This window comes from Mycteria americana, chromosome 2, assembly GCF_035582795.1.
Source record: "Mycteria americana isolate JAX WOST 10 ecotype Jacksonville Zoo and Gardens chromosome 2, USCA_MyAme_1.0, whole genome shotgun sequence".
In the NCBI taxonomy this organism is placed as follows: Eukaryota; Metazoa; Chordata; class Aves; order Ciconiiformes; family Ciconiidae; genus Mycteria; species Mycteria americana.
In genome coordinates this window covers 72,113,605-72,134,905 of record NC_134366.1, presented here as the reverse complement: position 1 = coordinate 72,134,905, position 21,301 = coordinate 72,113,605, and the positions used below count along the sequence as shown (strand labels likewise).

Below are 21,301 nucleotides of genomic sequence, written 5' to 3'. Positions count from 1 at the left end.
TTTTCCAGACAACAGAATGTTCCTCCTTCTTTGCTAGTAAGATTTAAACAGAAAAGGCTAATCTCCAAAATAAAAATATATTCCTAAAAGCCACTAAGTCAAATAGTTATGAAGCAATTTTGAGTTTAGAAAAGTAAAAAGCCATCTCTAATCTACTAATAGTGAAAGTACTAACTGGCTTAGGCATTAGGATACGTGTAGAGTTCCATGTATCTGGATTTTGCCATACTTTGTCTGGTGTAAACCTGTTGAATTCCAGCTCTTAGGTCATCCCATATCTGGTCAAGACCAATCTGTTTAAGTCCATGCGGGTTCTGACTCCTATTAGATGACATTTTGTATTTCCTGTGAAGTTTTCCAGTGCAGCAGCCTGAGATCTGGTTATTCCTCCATCAGAATCACAAGTCAAGTAACATTCTAAACTCAGCTGCAGCAACTCAGTGAGATATTCTTTACATACAAAGAGCGATGTTTCCCAGGAAGATAATCTGCAAAAGGAAAAGAAAATATACACGTTATATGACAGTCCAAATTCATTCACACTAGAGAAAAAGATACAAAATTAATGACTTCATTGAAACATTTTCATTTACACAGATGACAAATCCATTACAAGACCTGAAATACCAGAACCAAGGAACATAATTTTGCAATTCATCAATCCACTACAAAATGTGACTGTTAGTGCTCAGATCTGTCCAACACCTATAGGTACTTAGGTCAGTGCTGCTGACAACAAAACCCTAGTAAGGAAATGTAACAGTAAAAATCTTTCTAAGCAGCAGACACTATCTACGAGTAAGTGCTTCCTCCCTATACAACAGGGAAACTCTGGTATTTCCAAAAAACTCAGGGTTCTGTGGTAACTCATCGTTTAACAAAAATCCTGATGGATATCGAAGATTAACCAGAAGATACTAAAAATAACTATTTTTCTTCAGTTATCAGTAACTCTTCCAGACTTGACATTCTATTACAGGTAACCTGAAAGCCCAAAGTATTTTGGGAGCAGAGAATTTTTCTATCTGGTAAACGCATACTTAGCAAAGAAATTAATGTAAGCAAGTGAACACCACCTCCTTCAACGTCATCTTACCAGGAAGAGAATATGCAGCCAATAATGGTGGGAAGAAAGAACAACTAATCGAGTGCACAAAATAAAGATTGCATGAATTGTAAATGAAAGAATAAGAAACTAAGAAAATGCACTACTCCCATGAATGCACACAAAATTTGGGAGGTAGTGGAAAGACAGCTATCAATTCATCAGCCTCGTGAAATGACAGAGTAGGAAAACAGTCACCTGGAAAGGATTACTGAGAATATCAAGCAGAGAAGATCCATTTTTTCACAAGTCCTTAAAAATATTTCGCAATTTTAACACGTCTCATCCACCGTAGCAACAGAATTAAGAAGATACCCAAAAATGACAAAGGAGGTAACACGATTTAAAAAATTAACCCACAAATAACAGAGTTGCAGTAAGTCAGGACCAACTTACTCTTACTGCAGCCTTTCAATATAAAAAGGGAGATTATAAGAAAGACGGAGAAAGACTTTTTACCAGGGACTGTAGTGACAGGACATGGGTCAATGGTTTTGAATTGAAAGAGGGTAAATTTAGACTGGACATAAGAAAAAATTTTTTATAATGAGGGTGGTGAGACACTGGACCAGGTTGCCCAGAGAAGTTATGGATGCCCCACCCCTGGACGTGTTCCTGGTCAGGTTGGATGGGGCTTTGAGCAACCCGATCTAGTGTGAGATGTCCCTGCCCAACGCAGGATGAACTAGATGATCTTTAAAGGTCCCTTCCAGCCTAAACCATTCTATGATTCTGTACTCTAGAGCCCATTCACACTGTTTTAAAGATTAAGTATTCTGTTACACCCTCCCTGACCCCTGCCCAATTATTTGTAGGACTTCTCTTCTGCCTTTTCTCCTTGACCCTAAAAAGACCAGTTAAGATTGAGACATATCCTTAGTTTTTTTAGTCAATGGCTCTGTCTTACTGCAGTAACACAGAAGTTACCACTCCTCATAGTCCTTTACTATCCATCACCCATAAGCATTTAAATCTCAACCTCTAAGTAAAAAAACACTGAGAAGTATTTTCATTATGTCAATCTGAACATCAAGTACTGTCTCTTTTCAATCAGACATAAACTGCTTCTGTAGCTAATTTTTCTTTTTACATGAGCAACAATTACTTAGAAGATTAGGTGGAAAAATAAGAATTCAATCAATATATATCTTATAAAACATATCCTTAAAATTTAACCTTGCCATTCTGTTTCTATAATTACAGCAAACTGGTTATTAAAGACACATGGGAATAATGCATCATCATGCTGAAGCGTAATACAGATCATACCTTGTCTGTATTTAACTTTTTTAATTTCTGGAAACTGAACCTGCTGCAGTACTAATAACGATGGCCTTTCACGACTGAGCAATGAAAGCCAGAAAGAACAAAGGTCCACAAGTGGCCATTCACCTCTACTGCAGGAAACACTCCGTGCACGTTACACACCCACCATCTTGGACTATGATCCTAAGTCAGCATTGCAATACAAAGCAAGAAAATTAATTCCATGTCTACAATCCAGGAGAGAAGAAACTTTCTGGTTCCTTAAATCAGGTACTATTTGAACTCTCCACACAAGCAAGAGAAGGCACAGTTATGAATCTACAACTCTGCCTGCAATATGTGTAAAACGTAATATGTGTAAAACGTAACTGACCATTACTCTCTTATTAATCTGCAAAAAGTAAGCAGCCTAGAATTAGAGTGCATTTTAGTAAAAATATTTTGGCATAACTAATACAGAATACTTCACTGCTGTATAAAAGTTCATAACAAAAGGCCAACCCCTTGCTAGCTAGCAGAAAGCATAACTACCCTTACAATAACCCTCACAACTGGGCCAAGGTCCCTTCCCAGGCAGCCCGCAGAGAGAAGCGACAGCCAGGGCTCTTACTCAGACATCTCTCCAGGTGCTGGTAAGAGGCAGCCACCCTTCAAGGCACCCTTCACCCACAAACCTGTGGTCACTGGCTGCCCAGTGGATGTGGAGTTTCCCCCTCTATGATGATGGAAATATTTGACTTTCTTCCCTAAGCAGCTCCTAGTTTTTATGTACCATGGTGCATTTACAAATACTACCTTTTCCCACAATGTTTTAAACTCAAGGTGTTCCTCATTCACACTGTACTAATTTTCCCTCCTCTCCCCCTAAAGTAACCCTCTGTATTTAAGTCAGGATGTAGCCATTAAAAACAATGCCATGAGAGAGAACTTAATTTTGATTTTTATTTTCTCATGCAGTCCACTACATAGAAATATCTTTTCTTTATAAGCGATAAATTCTACTGCATTTGACAACATTACCTCATTACCCCTTGGCTGGCTTCCAATTTGAATTTTGCAATTAAAGACATGAATACAGAATGATAGCATCATGTCACTAACTTCCTAGACTCAAATAATTTACTTCTTCCAGTTAGTTACTAGTTAACACAGTTGGGAAATAAATCGATAGATGAATAATGCTATAAACTACTATTAATTTTTTTTTCAGATTTATTCATGTGCAGAAAAATAGAAAGATAATTATTAATATATTATCTTAATGGGAGTAAAGTTTCACCACATAAGAATACTTTAACTACAAAACCATATTTATGAAAGCAACCATTTGTGCTTAGTGGTTAAACTAAACTATGGTGTTACATGTATAGAGAGGAGTAAAACAAGGCTTTGTTACTCAGCGCAGTTGTTATTATACACAAAGACCCAGTGAAAATACGAAGTTCTATTTCATGTGAAAAGTGTAAGTGTAGTCTTCAAAATTATTTTTGTGATTCACGCACAGAAAACCTCTCCTAGGCAAACAATTCTGGAAGGTCAAATCTGGTCCACAGTAGTTACACTGCATCTCCTTACCCAGCGTCCCAATTGCTAAACTTATAAAGGGGGAGAAAAGAGAGTTTAGAAGTCTATCACTTCTCAGTGCCTGGGCTGTGCGCAACTGCCAAGAGCAAGGTGCCCTCCCAAGAACCACAAATTGCTACAGGTGAATTAAAACATCAACACTAAGTCACAACCTTTACATCACTGAGATCTCTCACCTCCTGAAGTGCTGTTGGCAGGACTATGCACAAGCCAGTCTTGAACTGACTGTCACTGTGGTTTCTCGCCCAAACAGATCAAACATACTGGTGACCTGCTTCAGGGACAGGACCACCTGTCTGAGTTGCAACACCCACTCTGTAGCTCTAGACCAGAGAACCCAGACTTCGTTACATCTTCAGGACCAGCTATATTTACATGAAAAAAATTACCCCTGCAGTTCCCAGCTGATATATACACAATTCACACAGCAGTATGACAGTGTTCAACGCCATCCTATCTTTCAACCCTGCATTCAAGCACTGCAGTTAAAACACTGTCAAACAAAACTGTCATTTCTGTCCATGCCAGCTGTCAAAAGGAGGTAATAATTCTGCCAAAACTTCGGAACAACAGCCTTGAAGGACAGAGGGAAATGCTCTTCCCTCCTTTTCATTACTGGGGGGACACATGATATGACACACTTCATATGCAAGGAAACACAACGCATTGGAAAAGTGTTTTTGTTTTTACTGTTCGTCTAATAGTACATGGTATTTCTTTTAGATATCCCATCCGAGGAAAATTATATGTATGTTGAATGAGGCCTGTAAGAAAATCTGAAAGTTAACCCTACTTTTACCTAAAAAACATAATCAAACCCACCGGATTTACAGCATCTCAAGCCATCTGCTGTAGTGGCTACCTCATTTTTTATGTCCTAATGCAACGTAACTTTCAGCTTCACAGCTCCAAGGCCTATGCATCATCTGTTGTTCTCCTGTAACCGCTTATTTCTAAACTAGATTTCAAGATAGCTTATTTCAATAACTACAGACAGAATTTGAAGCTGTCGGCTTCTTGGCCCAGTAACAACTTACAGGTCCAGAGCAAGGTTTTCCAGCTGACCCAAGAGCCCAGATAGCATTTTTTTAAAGACAGTAGGGAGGCACAGGACCTAGACTTAGTAATTTCCAAATATTTTATCCCTTGTCTAATTTCAAACATGAGGAGAACATCCTTGTCGTGCCTAATAGTGTGCGCTACGGTGACCAGATTTAATCATGCTAAAACCAAACACTTTAGGGAAGAGAAGCAAGTTTCACTAACAAGCTATGGTGGAATGAATGCCATTAAAAATAAGTTCAAAGACCTTTAGTGTTACAAGGTTTCCAAAGTTTACAAGTGTGTATTAAGAGTCAGAATTTAATCTCTGTACACTGCCTCAAATCCATTTTCTAGAACTGAGTGAAAGTTTCCCAGTAAGAAAAATACAGTATAAGTTCATTTGGACACTGGGTGCAGTTTGACATCTTTTGTAAAAATTGGTGCAGTGACCACCTTCACTTAGATGGCCACTACAAGCAAAATATCAGCCCTCTGTGCTGAAAGGATAAAGCATAGTAAACGTTTAACCTTTGGCTTCAAAAGACAAGAAAAAGGAGGAAGTTTAATACAGCTGCACACTTAAAAATCCAAAATGAAATTCCTCTTCTGAAACTCTTTCCTCCCCATTTTTCCAGCTTAACTCCTGTAACTTACTTTACCCTGCTCTCCTGTTGCTGTATTTCAGCAAGTCTGATCCAGAAATTCAACAGATGCTTTTGTATTCAGCAAACAGCAACACTCAAAAAGGTTCCCAACCAGTTTTACTCCCGCAAAGTCTCTGCTACCTCCACACTGAGCCAAGGCAACTATTAAGATTATTTATCCAAGATATGTAATACTGATTGAACCAACGCCATACAACACAAGCACACAAAAAGTATTTTCAAAAAACTAAAACAGAAGCACATTAAACACAACCTTTGTTCTAACACAAGCTGTTTGCTTGTTCTTACACTATTTTAAAAACAACTTAAGATACTGGATGCTGGTTTATATTCTAGCTCACATAAATTTCAAAATCGCTATAGTTGAAGTGACCCTAAAGTACTACCATATCAAAATATTTGGCAAGTTTTTGCCTTACAATAAGCATCCAAAGGCAAATCTATGGTTTTCAGTGTTAGGCTTGATACAAAAAATACCAAAAAATAAAACAAATCCCTCTGGTAACCCAAGAAGTCAATTTATTATTCATATATCCTCTCTCACCAAACATGGACAGTTTCACAGATACAACACTGCAAATGATCCATCCTACAAACCAGGCTTAAGATTCCTCTTGAAGTCATGCAAACACCTTTTGAAAAGGCATGTAAATGCAAAGTACAGAGCTGAAAGCAATATACCTCCCTCCACTGCTAGTTAGCCTGTAAGATACAATCTACATGATTAATCAGATATAAGCACTGGGGTGGGATGGGGAGACACTTAAATATTCTCTTTGCTTTCACCTTTTACTCCTTTGCCTTTACAATGTATAAGCTATTTCTCGGAATTTTTTTTCCAGGTTAAAAGATGCCTCTTGAATCCTAAAGGATGCAACCTCCATTCTAGCACACATTTATGTTTGATGGAGTGGAAAGAGACAAGAGAAATAATTCTATTTTGTCCCTATAATCACTTGCACTCACAATTTATTATTTCAAAGACACTTTTTATATCCACATACCTGCAAATTAATTATTTTGTGTTTACTTGACTTCAGTTACCATTATGAGCTCAAAACTATAATGTAACATAGCTTCGTTGAGCCATGGTCCTGCATGCAACATTTTATAGCACTGACATTTCTGTCTAGAAGTATTTTAGGTCACTAAATATACAGACTATAAACTAGGCAGACAGTTTATGCGTGTGAAGTGACCCAATCCTTAAAGCAAGACTGGGAGCAAGCTTAATGTCCTTAGGACTTTACATGCTACAAATGTGTAATTAATCAAAATCTGGAGAATCTGTCTATAGCAGACATTTCCACTGTGCCCCAGCAAAATGAAACCACAACTACTGTAAAAAAAGGTTATTCCAGAAATTGAATCCATACCAGAAGAGAAATATTAGAATCTTTTCTCCCTTTGCAATATCAAAGATATTTAAGAGACAAATTATGCAAATTACAATGTTCAGTTCCTCTGTATTATTACAAAATCTTGAGTTATATGTAGTGTGAAAAGCTTTAGCTCATCTTATTTTCAAGAGAGTAAAATTTGGTTCATCTCATTATGAGAAAAAGGGAGTGTATACATGCATACACTCCTCCCTTCCAAAAGTTGTCTTTGGGTAGTAAAAGCATTCTGTGCAGCATTTTAAAAAAATAGTTTAGAGTAAAAGCAAGTAGGCTCAATTTACCAGTAGTTTAATACCAAGTTGTGTAAATTTGGTGTAAAGTTTGAGCAGTTGCTACTTTACCTCCCTGACAATGTCTTCATTCAGGGCTTCCCACACCCCCTCCTCTACGTGTTACAGCTCTGATCAATGATATCTAAAGCACTATAAGAAATATACCTCTATATTACTTCATGTGCCAGTGATATAGTTGCCAGCTGAAAAAAGAAAACAAAAGCCTGGATGTGTTCTTCACAGCTAGAAAGACACTTAAATTCACATTTATTTTCAAATTTAAACAGAATATATGGGAGTAACTTGGAATTGCAGTTTTTACACCTTTCTTATCAAATTATGCATGATCATGGTCACTTAAAGCCTTTTTAACTGACATGGTTTTAATTTGGATGCCCGATTACAATGATTTTTCCAAAACTTAAGTGACTATTCCTCAGAAGAGCACCAAGCAAGTTTGAGTGTGCTGCTTTTTCACTTCCCTTTGCCTATTCTTTTATTAGTTCTTTAACATTCTTCCTTCAATACTTGATTTCAGGTTTACCCTTGTCTGCCTTGAGCAAACAGTTCCTGCAACTTTTGACAGAGATCTCACTACAGTAATGCAATAGCTTATACAAAACAAAAAACACATATACATGCTCCCTAATAAACAGAGGCTTGGTCTAGACTAGACAAGGTTTGCTGATGTATCTATACAAGGAAGTTCTCCCTTCTGCTGAAGTAAACTTTGGTCAATGTTAACAATCCTGCCAACAAGAAAACTTTCATGGTAGTCTTACTGCATCAACATCAACTTTGCAAATAATGTAAGGGACTATATCCTTAACACTACTATACGGGTAAAACTTTTCAGGTTTTGTTTGGCCGTCTTGAAGAGAGTTCACTTTTTTTCTGTTCAAGTAATCCTTATGTCCAAAGTTTGTAGACTGCTCCTAAAATGAACATGTCCGTCCTAACCTGAGGTCTCAGGTTTTCCTGTACTACAAACAGGATGCAGACCCTACAGTGTTTTTTAACTGAACTGCAGTGATAAGCTTCATAGTTTCTTAAAACACTGATTATGCTCAGCTCCTACATCTTGGAAAAAGGAAGACTGCAGACTAGGAAAAGAGCAACACTGTGTGAAGAGAAAATCAAGTCAAGATGTGAGCACACTGAAGAGGGGGCAGAAAGGTTTACACAATAAAAAGGGCCTTGAGTATTCCCACTCTCTCTCTGGCTTAAATCATATATAGATACAACCTGCATTAAAAAAAAAAAAAAAACAGCAACAACAAAACCCAACAACAAACCCCACATACACGTAAGCCTTGAAGGACAACGCATATGAAGATGGATTTCCTAAATCAGCCAGGAAGATGCAGAAAAGGAAAATGAGGGAGGACAAGCCATGAAAACACGATGCTAGATACCAAACATGCCAAGCAGAAGATAGAACAATACACCTTGTTTTTTTTAGAAAGAAAAGAAAAAAAAAAAAGCAGCAGTGGGGAGTCATATCAAATGCAATTTAGCAAGAACAAATACAGAAGACTCTGGAAACTCTGAAATATCTTGGGTGAGTTTAGAGATCCTAACGATCCTGCGAGGACAACTGTTACACATAACTGCTTTCCTAAAAGCTCTTACCAGCCATCAAAACTTCAACTAAAACCAGCTTAATAAGCTAAAATATCATGATCCTACTGATCTCCACCAAGAAAATCTTGGTATGGTCTTACAGTCCACTTCAGACACAGCATGATCTCCACCAGAACCCGCAGGGCAAGCCTCTGAACCCAACACAAATCCCCCTCCATTACAACAGCATTTAGTGCACCACAACATACACTTTCATACTGACCTGTTAGACACAAACAGGAATTTTCACCTGTAATAATGCTTCCATACAAAGTTTTCCCATGCTCTTGGAAGGTGGTCATTATCATCAGCAACTTTTTTAAAGTACTAACGTTAACGAGCATAAAACAATTCTGGCTGGAATCTCTTCCCAACAGCTTCCTAATTTTACAGCATCTTCCATATTGTTACTTTTGCAAGAGCTCAACTGATCAAGACAATGCAGTTTGCCACTTCAATTTATAAATAAAGATTACGGTCACACCAATTCGTCTTGCAAACAGTCTGACATTTTTAGGTGTTCAAATATACCACAAGAGCTCGGCTTAAATACTGAAGAGCTTCCTCCTATATTCACCTTCATGTTAATGTTTCATTCAGAAGCGACAAGGACTGCAACTATCATATAGTAAGAACAGTCTACAAATCAAGGACTGTTGCAGTAACACTCATTCATTTCCTGCGTGTGACAAAATCACTACCCTGCAAAAGCTGTCCCCAGCCCGCCCCCCCCCCCCTTTTTTTTTTTTAATCCGATCTACATTAAGTCCACAGATATATCTGCTAGCGATCCAGATTCCTACTATGGTATAGTGCTGCAAACACTGTTAGCAATGAACAGTACAGCTCCTACATATTTCATTCCAGATGCCTAAATATTGACAAGACGCACTTACTCACTTCCACAGCCAGCAAGAAAAAGAATGAGAACTTTCTCATTAAAGCCTAGAAAGGGATTAATACATGACTTTTCTGGTTCAACTCTGAAATCTGAACTGTAACAGCCCTAACTTGCAGCAAAGAATTTACACCTTACAAAGTTAGTTCTGCATAAATTCAGTATCATTTTCAGAAAATTTTTCATCAGTTTTGACCTCCAATGACTGCAACAGGCATGCCTGGTACAGAAGTGAAACAGTTTAACTTAATTTTGTAAAAGTTAACATTGACGCACATCCCTAACAGCCATACTTAAATCCTGCTTCTGGTTGATTTAGCTTGCACCATTAAGTTTTAAAGCTAAGCTTGCATTAGAACCTAACAAAATCCATTTAATTACTTTAAGCATATACATTTTGATTTTATACTACTCCTATCAGTGATGGCACTCTAGCAAAGGCACACTTTCAGAGATAACAAAACTTTTCCAAAGTTATCTCTGAAAAAAGCACAGTAAGAGAACAGTCTGTTTTCTTAAGAAAATGCAGATTTTTTTAAAAATTGTTTTCAATTGTACAGTGAAGTTTCTCCTTTGGCTATCCAGAAGCAAGCAGAACATTCACCCATGACATAATTACCAAGAAAAGCAAGATGGAAAGACTAGCAACTAACAAAACAAGAACTATATCCTATAACCCTCTTTTTTCCCCTGAATTCAGTCCTCCAAACTTCAGGTAAACTTCCAGATGACAGTCTCCACTGCTCTGAGACTAGAGGAGCTTGCAAATTTACATATTACAATAAGTTTAAATTGCAGAGCAAATCAGGGTGAACTAAGGTCACACCAGCAGCCTGACTTCTGAACTCTAATCCACATTAAGATATTGTCCAACCTTAAACAAACAGAGCAACAAAAAGCCAAGTTACATCAGATGCAAGTTAAAAATACAAACAAGAAGTTTCTGAGTTCAGCTATGGCTGAACTTGCATTCCTAATAACCCAAATTCTTGTGGCTCCCTGCTTTAAAGTTTAAAAAATTAACTTTTGTCTACCTTGTATATTAATGAATCGAATACATCTGGGTCCCAGTAGCAAAACCACCAGTACCTCCATGAAAACGGGAGAGGAGAAGCATGTCCATGTCTTCAAAAGGTCAGTACATTACCAGAGCAGCATCAGAAGCTGCCCACACTGCAAAAACTTTCAGTCATGATCCTCACCATCCTATGTGTGAACAAAAAGTTTCCATTTCTCCTTCAGAGCAACACCAAGTTTGAGACATACAGCAACATTAACTAGAGCAAATCTAATGAAACTCAAAGACAAGGAGCATTTCATATCACCTTTAGGTACTTCTAATTTAAAGAAAAACAGAAGTCAACTGTATTGAACTGATATTCAAATCTAGTGCATAACTACAGGGACCTCAGAGAACATGTATTTGATCCTTTACTCTTAGTACTGTTGTCAAGCAATGCTTCATACCTGCTAGACCAAGCTATAGCAGTGAAACCTTCTGACTCCAAAACCAGAATAATCAAAAGGGGAAGGAAAGAGATGACATTAATTTTTCCTGAGTTTTTCAAAGAACATCACATCAAAGCTATACTGTTTATTCAAGAATCATAGAACAGTTTGGGCTGGAAGGGACCTTTAAAGATCATCTCATCCAACCCCCCTGCCATGGGCAGGGACATCTTTCACTAGATCAGGTTGCTCAAAGCCCCATCCAAACTGACCTTGAACACTTCCAATGACAGAGCATCCACAACTTCTCTGGACAACCTGGTCCAGTGTTTCACCATTCTTATCACAAAAAATTTCTCCCTCACGTCCAATCTAAATCTACCCTCTGTCAGTTTAAAACTGTTGCCCCTTGTCCTGTCACTACAAGCCTTGGTAAAAAGTCTCTCTCCATCTTTCTCATAAGCCCCCTTTATATATTGAAAGGCCACAATAAGGTCTCCGTGAAGCCTTCTCTTCTGCAGGCTGAACAATCCCAACTCCCTCAGCCTTTCTTCATAGGAGAGGTGCTCGCTGACCATTGCCATGGCCCTCCTCTGGACCTGCTCTAGCAGGTCCATGTCTGTCTTGTGCTGGGGACCCCAGAGCTCGATGCAGTGCTCCAGGTGGGATCTCACAAAAGCAGAATAGAGGGTGAGAATCACCTCCTTTGACCTGTTGGTCATGTTTCTTTTTACAAGTCAGGGATACAATTGGCTAAGAAGGTATGGCAATCTTGAGGATAAAGTACAAGAGATCCCAACTCTGGCAAAAATTTACATATGACTCTATACCAGTTTCCTGAAGTGCAAAATGGAATTAATATTTTCCTGTTTTTACAGTAGCCTTCACTCATTTTTTCAAGGTTCACAGATGAAGAGGGATTTGAAAAAACATGACATTAAATACAGTGGAATGTAATAAATGTTTGGTTTATTTAAAAAAAAATATATATTTCATTTTGACCTGTATCATTTATAAGAGGAGGTGAGGTAGCAACATGACGCAGTTCACCACTGTGGCATCAGAGGTTCTGTAGGTAAAAAGAAAATTGTCCCCCACTGGGACATGCATTATTTCCTAGAACTGTGCTTTTCCCAGCAGCTGTACTGCAACCATTCCCTGATCAAACCTCATATAACTACTCGTGCTGGATAATGCAACGAGTGTTTAAATCTGACAATGTTCCACCTCTGTAGTTATATTAAAGGCTACAAGTTACAGCACAACAGGAGGGCACATCAGCTCAGGACAATTTTATTACCAAGTCATTTAGTCATGTTGGTAACAGGTCTGAACTGCATTGTTGTAGAACCATCAAGAGTCAATCTGTAGTTGTTCTTCCACTGATAAACCTACAACTCAGAATAACAAGTTACTTACGTAGACCAGCTCAACAGCTTTCTATAATTTTCCAACCATTACATTTTCTTGCCCATTCCTTACTGAAAATTCTCCTTTAACAAGTAAGGGAAACTCAATGGTCTCCATAACAAATTAAAAAAACAGTAGTTTAAGTTTGCACCCTATGTAGGTTACAACTTTTACCTAGGTCTCTAAATGTTGGTTCCAACAACCATTTCTTTACCGGAAGATTATCTTGAAAAATAAAGTAATTTAGAAGTTTTTATGAGTTTACTCTTGCCAAAAAACAATGCTGGCACCTAAGTAGTCAGTTTAAAGCAAGTTCATGCATTCCTAAAGCACATGCAGAACTTCCAAGACCAAGCTTTCCACACTCTTCTCTCCGCCAAGCTCTGTGCAGCAGGAAGACTGTACTGACGCGCAGGCTGCTGGGACTGCCTGTGCGTGTCCTCCTGGCATGCCCATCCAAGCGGGACCCTGTTTTCCTCCTGACATGGACAGACCCTGTTGGACAGCATGGGAAGTACAACAGCATGGCCATGCTGTTAAACGGCAGCACCAATTCAGCCACCTTACACTTTAATCTGATTCTGCCCTTGGCAAGTTAGAAAATCCTGGTTGAAAAGTGACATCGGTATCCATCTGTAACACCCTGAGAACCTCTTACCAGGACAATCCCCTCACTTCACATTCATGATACATATTTTTGATGTTGAGAGTGGTATAAGTGCAAGTGGGACATCTTTAAAGCTGTTTCATCCACTAGGAATTTAAAAAAAAAAAAAAAAAGAAAACAACAAACTTCAATGCCAAGAGAGAAGACTTCAGGTATACCCAATTCATCCAACCACTGACACCCAGGATGTGACTCATCATTAAGCTGGGCCTTACTGAAATAATTGTGACTACACAAAACTAGGCACTACTTGAAAAACGCAACAGATTAAAAGCAATACTCAGAGATCTTAATGTATAAATTGTAAGAAAACACTTTTTAAGCTGAATATCTGAGATAACTTTCTCAAAGGACTCAGTATTGTTTTCATAACAATACAGCTAGAATGCAAGACCTTACACCAACAGTAAGAACAAGCTAAATTCAAAAAGCCACCTCCAAATCAGTATCCAAATAAGGGGGTGCATCAGTTTAGCTTGAATTAATTTACATGATTTAAATTAAAGCAATGCAATTTTCTCATGCCGACAGTCCCAAGCAACAGGCCCAAGTTATAAGGCAAGTTCAAACCAGTGCAAAAAGGACTAAGGTGGAAGAAAAATCATTTAGTTAAACCAGTACAACTGTTTTGTCAGCCGAGGAGCAGGGTGCGTATGCATAATTTAGGTGCCTAAACTAAGAAACTATTCTCTACATGATCCCTGGATAGGCAATGGAAGAAGTTTCCTCCAGAGAACTAATTCAGATCAGAAGCTCAATTCAGTTGCTCCAAGCTGTTGCTGAGTTACTAGGATCTGCGCATACTCAGCTGAAAAAATAAGAATCTGTTAACGCTAGCCACTGAACCTGGATTCTAGAGTTAGGTGTACAAATTACTCCCAAGATTGAATGTGTTCCCCACACCTCCATGGGACAACTACGTCCAGTGTTTCAAGCGCATCTCAAATACACGGTGATGATACGATTGTGAAATGTAACCAATCTTAAGAACCAAAGCAACTAAGAAAGATGTAAAATAAGAAGCTGGGTGACAAATACTGAGAAACAAGAGAAGTCACAAAGCAGGGGGAAAAGACTTCTTTCTAGTAGAGTCACCAGCAGATACGCAAAGTGTCAATGCAACACAGACATCAATACACAACATTGCAGCAGTTCACTGTGAGCATCTCTGGAGTAAAAACTATGTACCATGGTACCTATGAAGTATCTTACTACTTCTCTAAAGAGACACTCCAAACACACTCCATATCAACTAGGTAGCAATTCACAATATGGTATGACAAACAATAGTTGGCGTAATTTAAGTTACATGGCCACTAGGTATTTATGGTCCCCACGGACCATTCCTCCTAGTCCTGCCAAAAGGATTTCCAAGACAGACTTTTTTTTTCCCCAGACTAGCATCAGGGTATGTGAGTATATTAGTGGGAAGGTATATGATTATACATGAACATATATACTGGGAGAAAGGTTGTTGAGGAAGTCAGTAACAAAACAAAATAAGGTAAAACAAGTAAGTAATCTGTGTCCTCTTAGTGCTGACTGACAAGTATACAGATAACCTAGGGTTAAATTCCTTTCTCCTCAAAGGCACAGCTGGAGAACTTAAATGCAAAGTGGGGGAGACTGCATGTGAGTCTACAAAGGAAAGGAGTATGTGGAAAGGAAAGAGTATTAGGCGAGATCACAAGGAAGGTTTTAATGACAGGAAAATAAGATCAGAAGGGCAAAAAAGCATGGGGAAGGAAATAGTTACTGGGAGGAAGAAAACTGAAAGGGGAAAGGTAATAGGGGGATAATGATGGTGATAGAATATAACTTGAAGAGGAAATAAGAAGGATGGGAAAAGGATCCCAGTAAGGACACAGTTAGCTTTCAATGGCAAAGTTACTGGGAAACAAATGAGGTGATTATTTGCAACGACAAAAAACTGCAGGACTAGTCATCTGGATGGAGGCAATAAATGCACAAACAGACAGATAAAAGGTTACAGGGGGCACCTTCTCTGGTAAGGCCACAACAGTAGGGGGCAACAAGGGAAAGCCTGGTGCACAGTCCTTGACAGTGAGAGAAACCTGGAGAAGGTGACAAGGACAAGCTGTAGAAAACATCCCCCAGCAGCCACGATGGTACTGGGGACACGGGGGAATTTCTCTATGTACAACAACACAGTTCCCAGACAGACCTGCGTGTCACTAGGGCTCTGGGGATGGCTAAGATACAGGAGAGTGAAAGGAGGCAGCACAGAGAAGGACAGGGAGGAAAGATAGCAGGTGAACACCCAAAAACAGTGCCCAGTGAGGTTATGGACAAAAGCTCATGGGCAGAAGAGAGCAGAGGCCTGGGACGAGCAGGGCCTGGCACGGCTGGGGTGGGCAGTCCTGGGGCCGGGGGGCTGAGCGGGGGCGCGGGAGGACGGGCCCGAGGGGCCGGGGTCTAAGAGCCCGCGGAGTGGGAGGGAAAAGCAGGGGCAGCTACGGAGGCGGCCCCGGCCATGCGGGGGCCGCGGTCACGGGGGAGGGCAGGGAGGCGGAAGGGAGGGCCGGGCCGGGAAGGGAGGGAGGGGGCAGGCCGGCCGGCGGGCAGATCCGGCGGGGCCGGGGCAACCGGGCAGCCGGCGGGGCGGGCTCCGGCACCCCAAGGGGGGCGATGCATTTTGAGTGCGCAGTTAGCGGCCTCCCCGCTCCGACCCGGCCCACGGCTCCTGGGGCCGGATCTGCGAGCGGGCCGGACAACAGCTCCCGCCGCCTCCCTCGCTCCAGAGCCAGGTGCGCGCCCGGGAGAAGAAAGGCGGGCGGGCGGGCAGGCCGGGCCCGGCCTCCCCTTCTCCTGCTCCCGCTCCCCGCGGCGTGACTCAGTGCCGAGCCCCGCTCCGCCAGGCCCGCGCGGCCTCGGCTCGACGGGGCCGCCTCCTCTCCTCCCCGGCCCGGCCCGGCCCCGCTGCGACACAACGCCGCGGCCTCCCCGCACTCACCAGCATCGCGCGTCCCGCAGAGTCAGGCCGCGTCCGCCCGCCCCTTCCGCCTCCGCCAGGCCCGGATCTGCCGCCGCCTCCCCCCAGCGCGGCCCGGAGAGCGCGAAGGCACCGCCCCTCGCCGCCCGCCCCGCCCCGGCCCACGGCGCGGGGAGGCCCCACGGCCCGCGTGGAGGCGCGGGGGGCGCAGGCCCAGGCCCGCGGCTGCCCGCGCCGAGAGGGACCGCCCGCTCCCTGCCCTCCCTTGAAGGCAGGCGAGGGGCGCTGCGGGGGGGGGGAGGGGGCCGAGGCGGCAGCGTCGCGGGGCCTCTCCTTGCCCGCACCGCCGGCTGGGCCGGGAGAGCTCGGGGTGACCTGAGCTCGGCCGCTCCCTCCCTCCTCCCCCCAGAAGAAGAGCTGGGGCAGGTCGGGGCTTGGCGCAGCCGCGCTGGGGCTACCGAAGGGCTTGGGCGCCGGCTCCCGGCACGGGTCAGCGGGGCTGGGGGGCTCGGCCCCTTGGTGGAGCCTGCAAGCCGGCATGAGCCAGTCGGGGGCGGGAGGTCGGTGGCGCGGGCGGTGGCCGGCCGAGCGCCATCTCCTCGGCCGCCAAGCCCCTGCCCTGCCCCAGAGGTCATCGCTCCGGCCCCCTCGAAAATTAGGCCGGTGCTGGAAGAGCTGTCGATGTGTTTCAGGATGACACCATTAGACGTGATAAGGCTCTCCTGCATCCATATTTATGAGAAACATGGGTTCCTAGCGTGTCCCGGGCATACTGAGCTGTACCGTACCCAGTCGCGGAGCCCGAGCGGATGGTACAGCTGTGCATTAACAGCTTGTCCTTGTCGAGCAAGGGTTAAACCAAGCTGCGAGGCTCTCCTCTGAATTATTCACATCAAGAGTCATTACCTCGAGGTGATCACTGCATTGAAAACTTTGATGGTGATTAAAGTGCAGCTGTCGTAACAACATAGTTAGAAATCTTTCTGTAATTGTGAATTTCAGATTAATAAGAAAACAGCTTGGAAAACAACATTGCAAAGAGAACAGGGTAGAAATTGAAAGAAAGGAAGTTTTATTGTTCAGCTGTGAGCTGGTTGGAAGATGTGTGAAGTTATTTTATCGGACTGATTTAGGGATAAGTAGTTACATGAACCTGTTTGCAATCTATGAACAAATTTGAGAAAAAATACCTGGTGTAGGTAACTTTAATTTATGATGATAAAATATAAACTTCCTAGCATATTTGCATCATCTTTATGTTGATTGCAAGTAGGGTGGTTAATTTTTCTTTTTAACAATATGAAATGGGTGATGCAAAATCATACTGAAATTTAGATGGGTTTCAGAAAAGTGATGTTTTGGAGTCAGTCCTGTCTTATTTATTCCTGAGAACTGTGGAATTACATTCCTGGAGCTGTGCTGCAAAGGAAAAGAATGGGGTTTGTGTATCCTTGGTAGTGTGCTGTGCCAAGGTTCTCTGCACTGTACTCTCACAAACCATGCAGATTTTCCCTGCCAAGATGAAGTCAGATTCTGGTCTGAATTTCACCAGGAGACATTTAAAGCAACTCAAACGAAGTCATAAAAAGTTCTTATCCTTTACATTAGTATAAAGACTTCAGCCCAGAAAATGCAGCAGCTTTGTAGGAAAGGAAAGAGAAGCAGGGAAGCAATAGAAGGAAACAGAAGATTGCTCTGCAAAATGCTTCACTTGCATGCTGGCTCCACCAGCTGTACACCATTTTTGAAAATTGGCCTTCTCAAAGCTAATGGTCCTTAGTCACCTAAGTGCTTGAAAAATTATTTCCCTGTATAATAATGCCTTACTATGGCACAGCCTACTGAAGTGGACACAAGCAAAGTCATTGACACAGCTCTTCTAATGAAACAGTGCTGGCTAAGCACCTCAGAAACACTGTCTGAGGAACTGGTTTAATGTGGAGCAGGGACACTGTCTCAGTCGGCTGGGTGGCATCACAATGCTTATATTAATTTTGCCCATGTAGACATACTTTGCAAATACCACTCCTAAGCATGACTAAATTTCTGGCTTGCTAACATATGTGAGTTGTACTAGAGGAGAGTTTGTGTTAGTCATGCTGGATGCTGCATCAGCATGGCCAGTTCTGCATGGTGTGTTAAAGACTGGGGAGAGTGAGGGCAAACAAAATGGTCCATGGGAGACAAACCAAATCCAAAGGAGGGTAGACTGATCATAAAAAGTAAGGACTGATTTTTCAGTCTTGGAAAGTATGCCGTATTTTACAGAAGCTGTATTTATACAGAGGTAAAGCCATCATTGTTTTAAAATCCTAAACCAAGGGGATAATAGAGCCATGGGTAAGCAAGGAAAGTGGAAGAGAAATGACAGGAAAGGAAGAAAATATGGGGAGAAGGAAGGTCTGAATTAGCACCATCCTGCACTAGACTGTGGTTTTTTGCTTTTGTGATCAACTGCAGTACAAGCTTGAGATCTGACAGTTTGGAGTGTTGAACGTTTGTTTCTTTTTTTTTTCCCTAGGGCTGCATTATGATTTGCGTACACTTTAAAAAAGGCAAGGTACAGTTCTCTGATTTTATTCATGATGGTGGTAGCTCGGTTGGCACTCTGAAAAGGTAGGCCATGAAAAAATCCTCACTAGACGATTTAGACATGGTACGTGGTGTTATGCATAACACCACTGCATTCATACATCCGTTGAAAGAATTCCAGTATCAGGATAAGTAGTCACAGAGAGAAAAGGGAATTGAATGCCAAAATAAATATTACCAAATTACTCATAGCAGGATGGCTAACGCATTTTAAATTGTCCAATGGAATTGGTGTGCTTCACATGAAAGGAGAGAAGCTTCCCCTAGAGATTGAGGCAGCCAAAATTTCAAGGACAAACTTCATGAGAGAAGTCCACTCTGTTTTTACTGAAGTGAGTTTGCAGTGCTGCCGAGAGGGGCCTGTTTTGAAAGTAACTTGCAGGTTTCGCACTTGTTGCATCATCAATGAATCAGCACACATCAAGCAAGAAAGTTATCATGACAGTGTTTGCTGTTGATGCGAGTAGGACGCTTCATTGGCAAAGAGGAAAAGCCTGAGTCATTCAAAGACACAGAGGTGCAGTGGCTGCTAGTTTATTACCACTGTCAGGAGGCTGGACGGATGGAGAGGGATACTTCCCTGTTAGTTATATCTACGGTGATTATCTGAAAACAGTAATTGTATCACCCCCTCAATACAGCCAGGAGGACACGCTAAAGGTAGATGATAACCAGATTTTTTGCCACGTTCTTATCAAATAGGAGTTCTGTTGTGCTGCCAGTGCACCAGTGACTCAGGCTGGCAAAACAAAAAAAACAGAAAGAAGCAATATTGCAAAAGCATTTAACCAAGAAACATGACAAATTTGCTTTTTGGAATTTACTGACTCTGTCAGATATGCAAAAGTAGCGAATGCCGTCAAACACACCACATGATGATGCCTTCTATAAACTACAGCCAGCTTGAATATAAACAAATATTTATTTGATTATGATACTGGCCAAAAAGGAAAAAAAAAACCAACAAACAAACCACACCACTCTATTAGACTCCAGCTTGTAAATAATAGTTTTGAAGAACTAGATAAAGAAAATTCCTGTATGACAGTAGCTAGCCTGGATGCAAAATTCTCTGAGATGCCGAGATTGTTACTACTGTTCATAGAGAGTATATGATGAGAGGACAGATAACAGCAGAGAGGTCACCACTTGACTTTTATCTGTCCTAAAGTGTAAAGGCTATGCTACGGAGATTCCCGAGCATATTCATACTTTTTAATCAGTGGTAAGGTACTTAGTATTTTGAACTCCTTCAGTTACACTCAGTGGGCTCACAAAATGAGAATGACTTCTGAAAGTCTCACTCAAAGACCTCTTCCAAAACTATTCTAGATAACAAAATTTTGCACTACAACTTCTGTTAAAGTACAGGAGTTACACTTACACTGATCCATGTGCTTTTCACTAACCAAGACATTTATTTGATGAATTATAGCAGAGTTTTAAAGTTACATTACAAAATGTAACTACCAAGTGTTTTCAGTCCTCAATGTGTTTAACGAATTTATATATGAAGTAGAAGTCTGATTTGTGCATCTGACTGTTCTTAAAGGTATGAGGAAATTATTATTTTCATCTAGGTTACTTAGTCCAATGCTTCCTATTTATAAGTATGCAAGTGGTCAGTGAAAGCAATGAAGGAAGATCACTATTTACTTTCTGCCAGGAAAATTCTTTGGATGCTGTGGGGATTAAGAAAATGTTAATATGATTTGCTTGGGGCAGTAATATAATAGAGCTGCAAAAATAAGTTATTAATGGATAATTTGGCCTTCAGAATACATCTAGATACAGAAAATCACCAGATATATACAGCTTTAACTAATGAACTGGACTTTGAAAGATCTGGGAAAATGGTACTCTGAGGGGAAGGCCTCTGAAACTAAAATGAACGTTAAATGGGATCTGCTAAATTTGAAAGAGGTTATCAGTATATACAAGCTAGGTGGAGAAGGGAAGGAGGAGATTTAGCAAGCTCCCAGTCTCAAAAAGTCACTCGAGAGCAGACTTAGTGCTAAGCTGATGGCACAGACTTTGCTGTGCACGTGCGACCAGAGCATTCTCATCACACTTGGCAGTGCTAGTGGGTAGGGGACTGCAACTCTCCTCCCTAGCCTGATAAATCTCCCGGTAAACAGGCAAAAAATTTTGAGTGGTGTGTCCTAAACTCAGTTAGGGGTTTGTTTTGTTTTGTTTTTCTGCAACAATGTGCTGGACAGATACAGCCTGATGGGGATTTGATGGTGTGAAGGTGGGCCTGCTAGCATCTGCTTTTAAGCCTATGGGTTTTCATCAAATTTGATGCCAGTGTGTTATGATAGTTTCCTTCTTTGTGGAAAGGAACTCGTGGAGCGCCAGGGTGGAGGTTATCAC

General features: G+C 41.4%; 1 protein-coding gene across 1 annotated transcript in view; it reads right to left on the bottom strand.

Moving 5' to 3' along the window:
* Positions 1–16,514, bottom strand: part of CUL1 (cullin 1) — a 54,746-nt gene extending 38,232 nt beyond the window's left edge. Inside the window, exons 1-2 of the mRNA XM_075493735.1 lie at positions 16,358–16,514; positions 196–488 (exon numbers count right to left, since the gene is read on the bottom strand). Coding sequence (XP_075349850.1) covers positions 196–335 — 140 coding nt within the window. The 5' untranslated portion in view covers positions 336–488; positions 16,358–16,514. The remainder of the gene's footprint in view (positions 1–195; positions 489–16,357) is intronic.
* Positions 16,515–21,301: the final 4,787 nt, after the last annotated feature.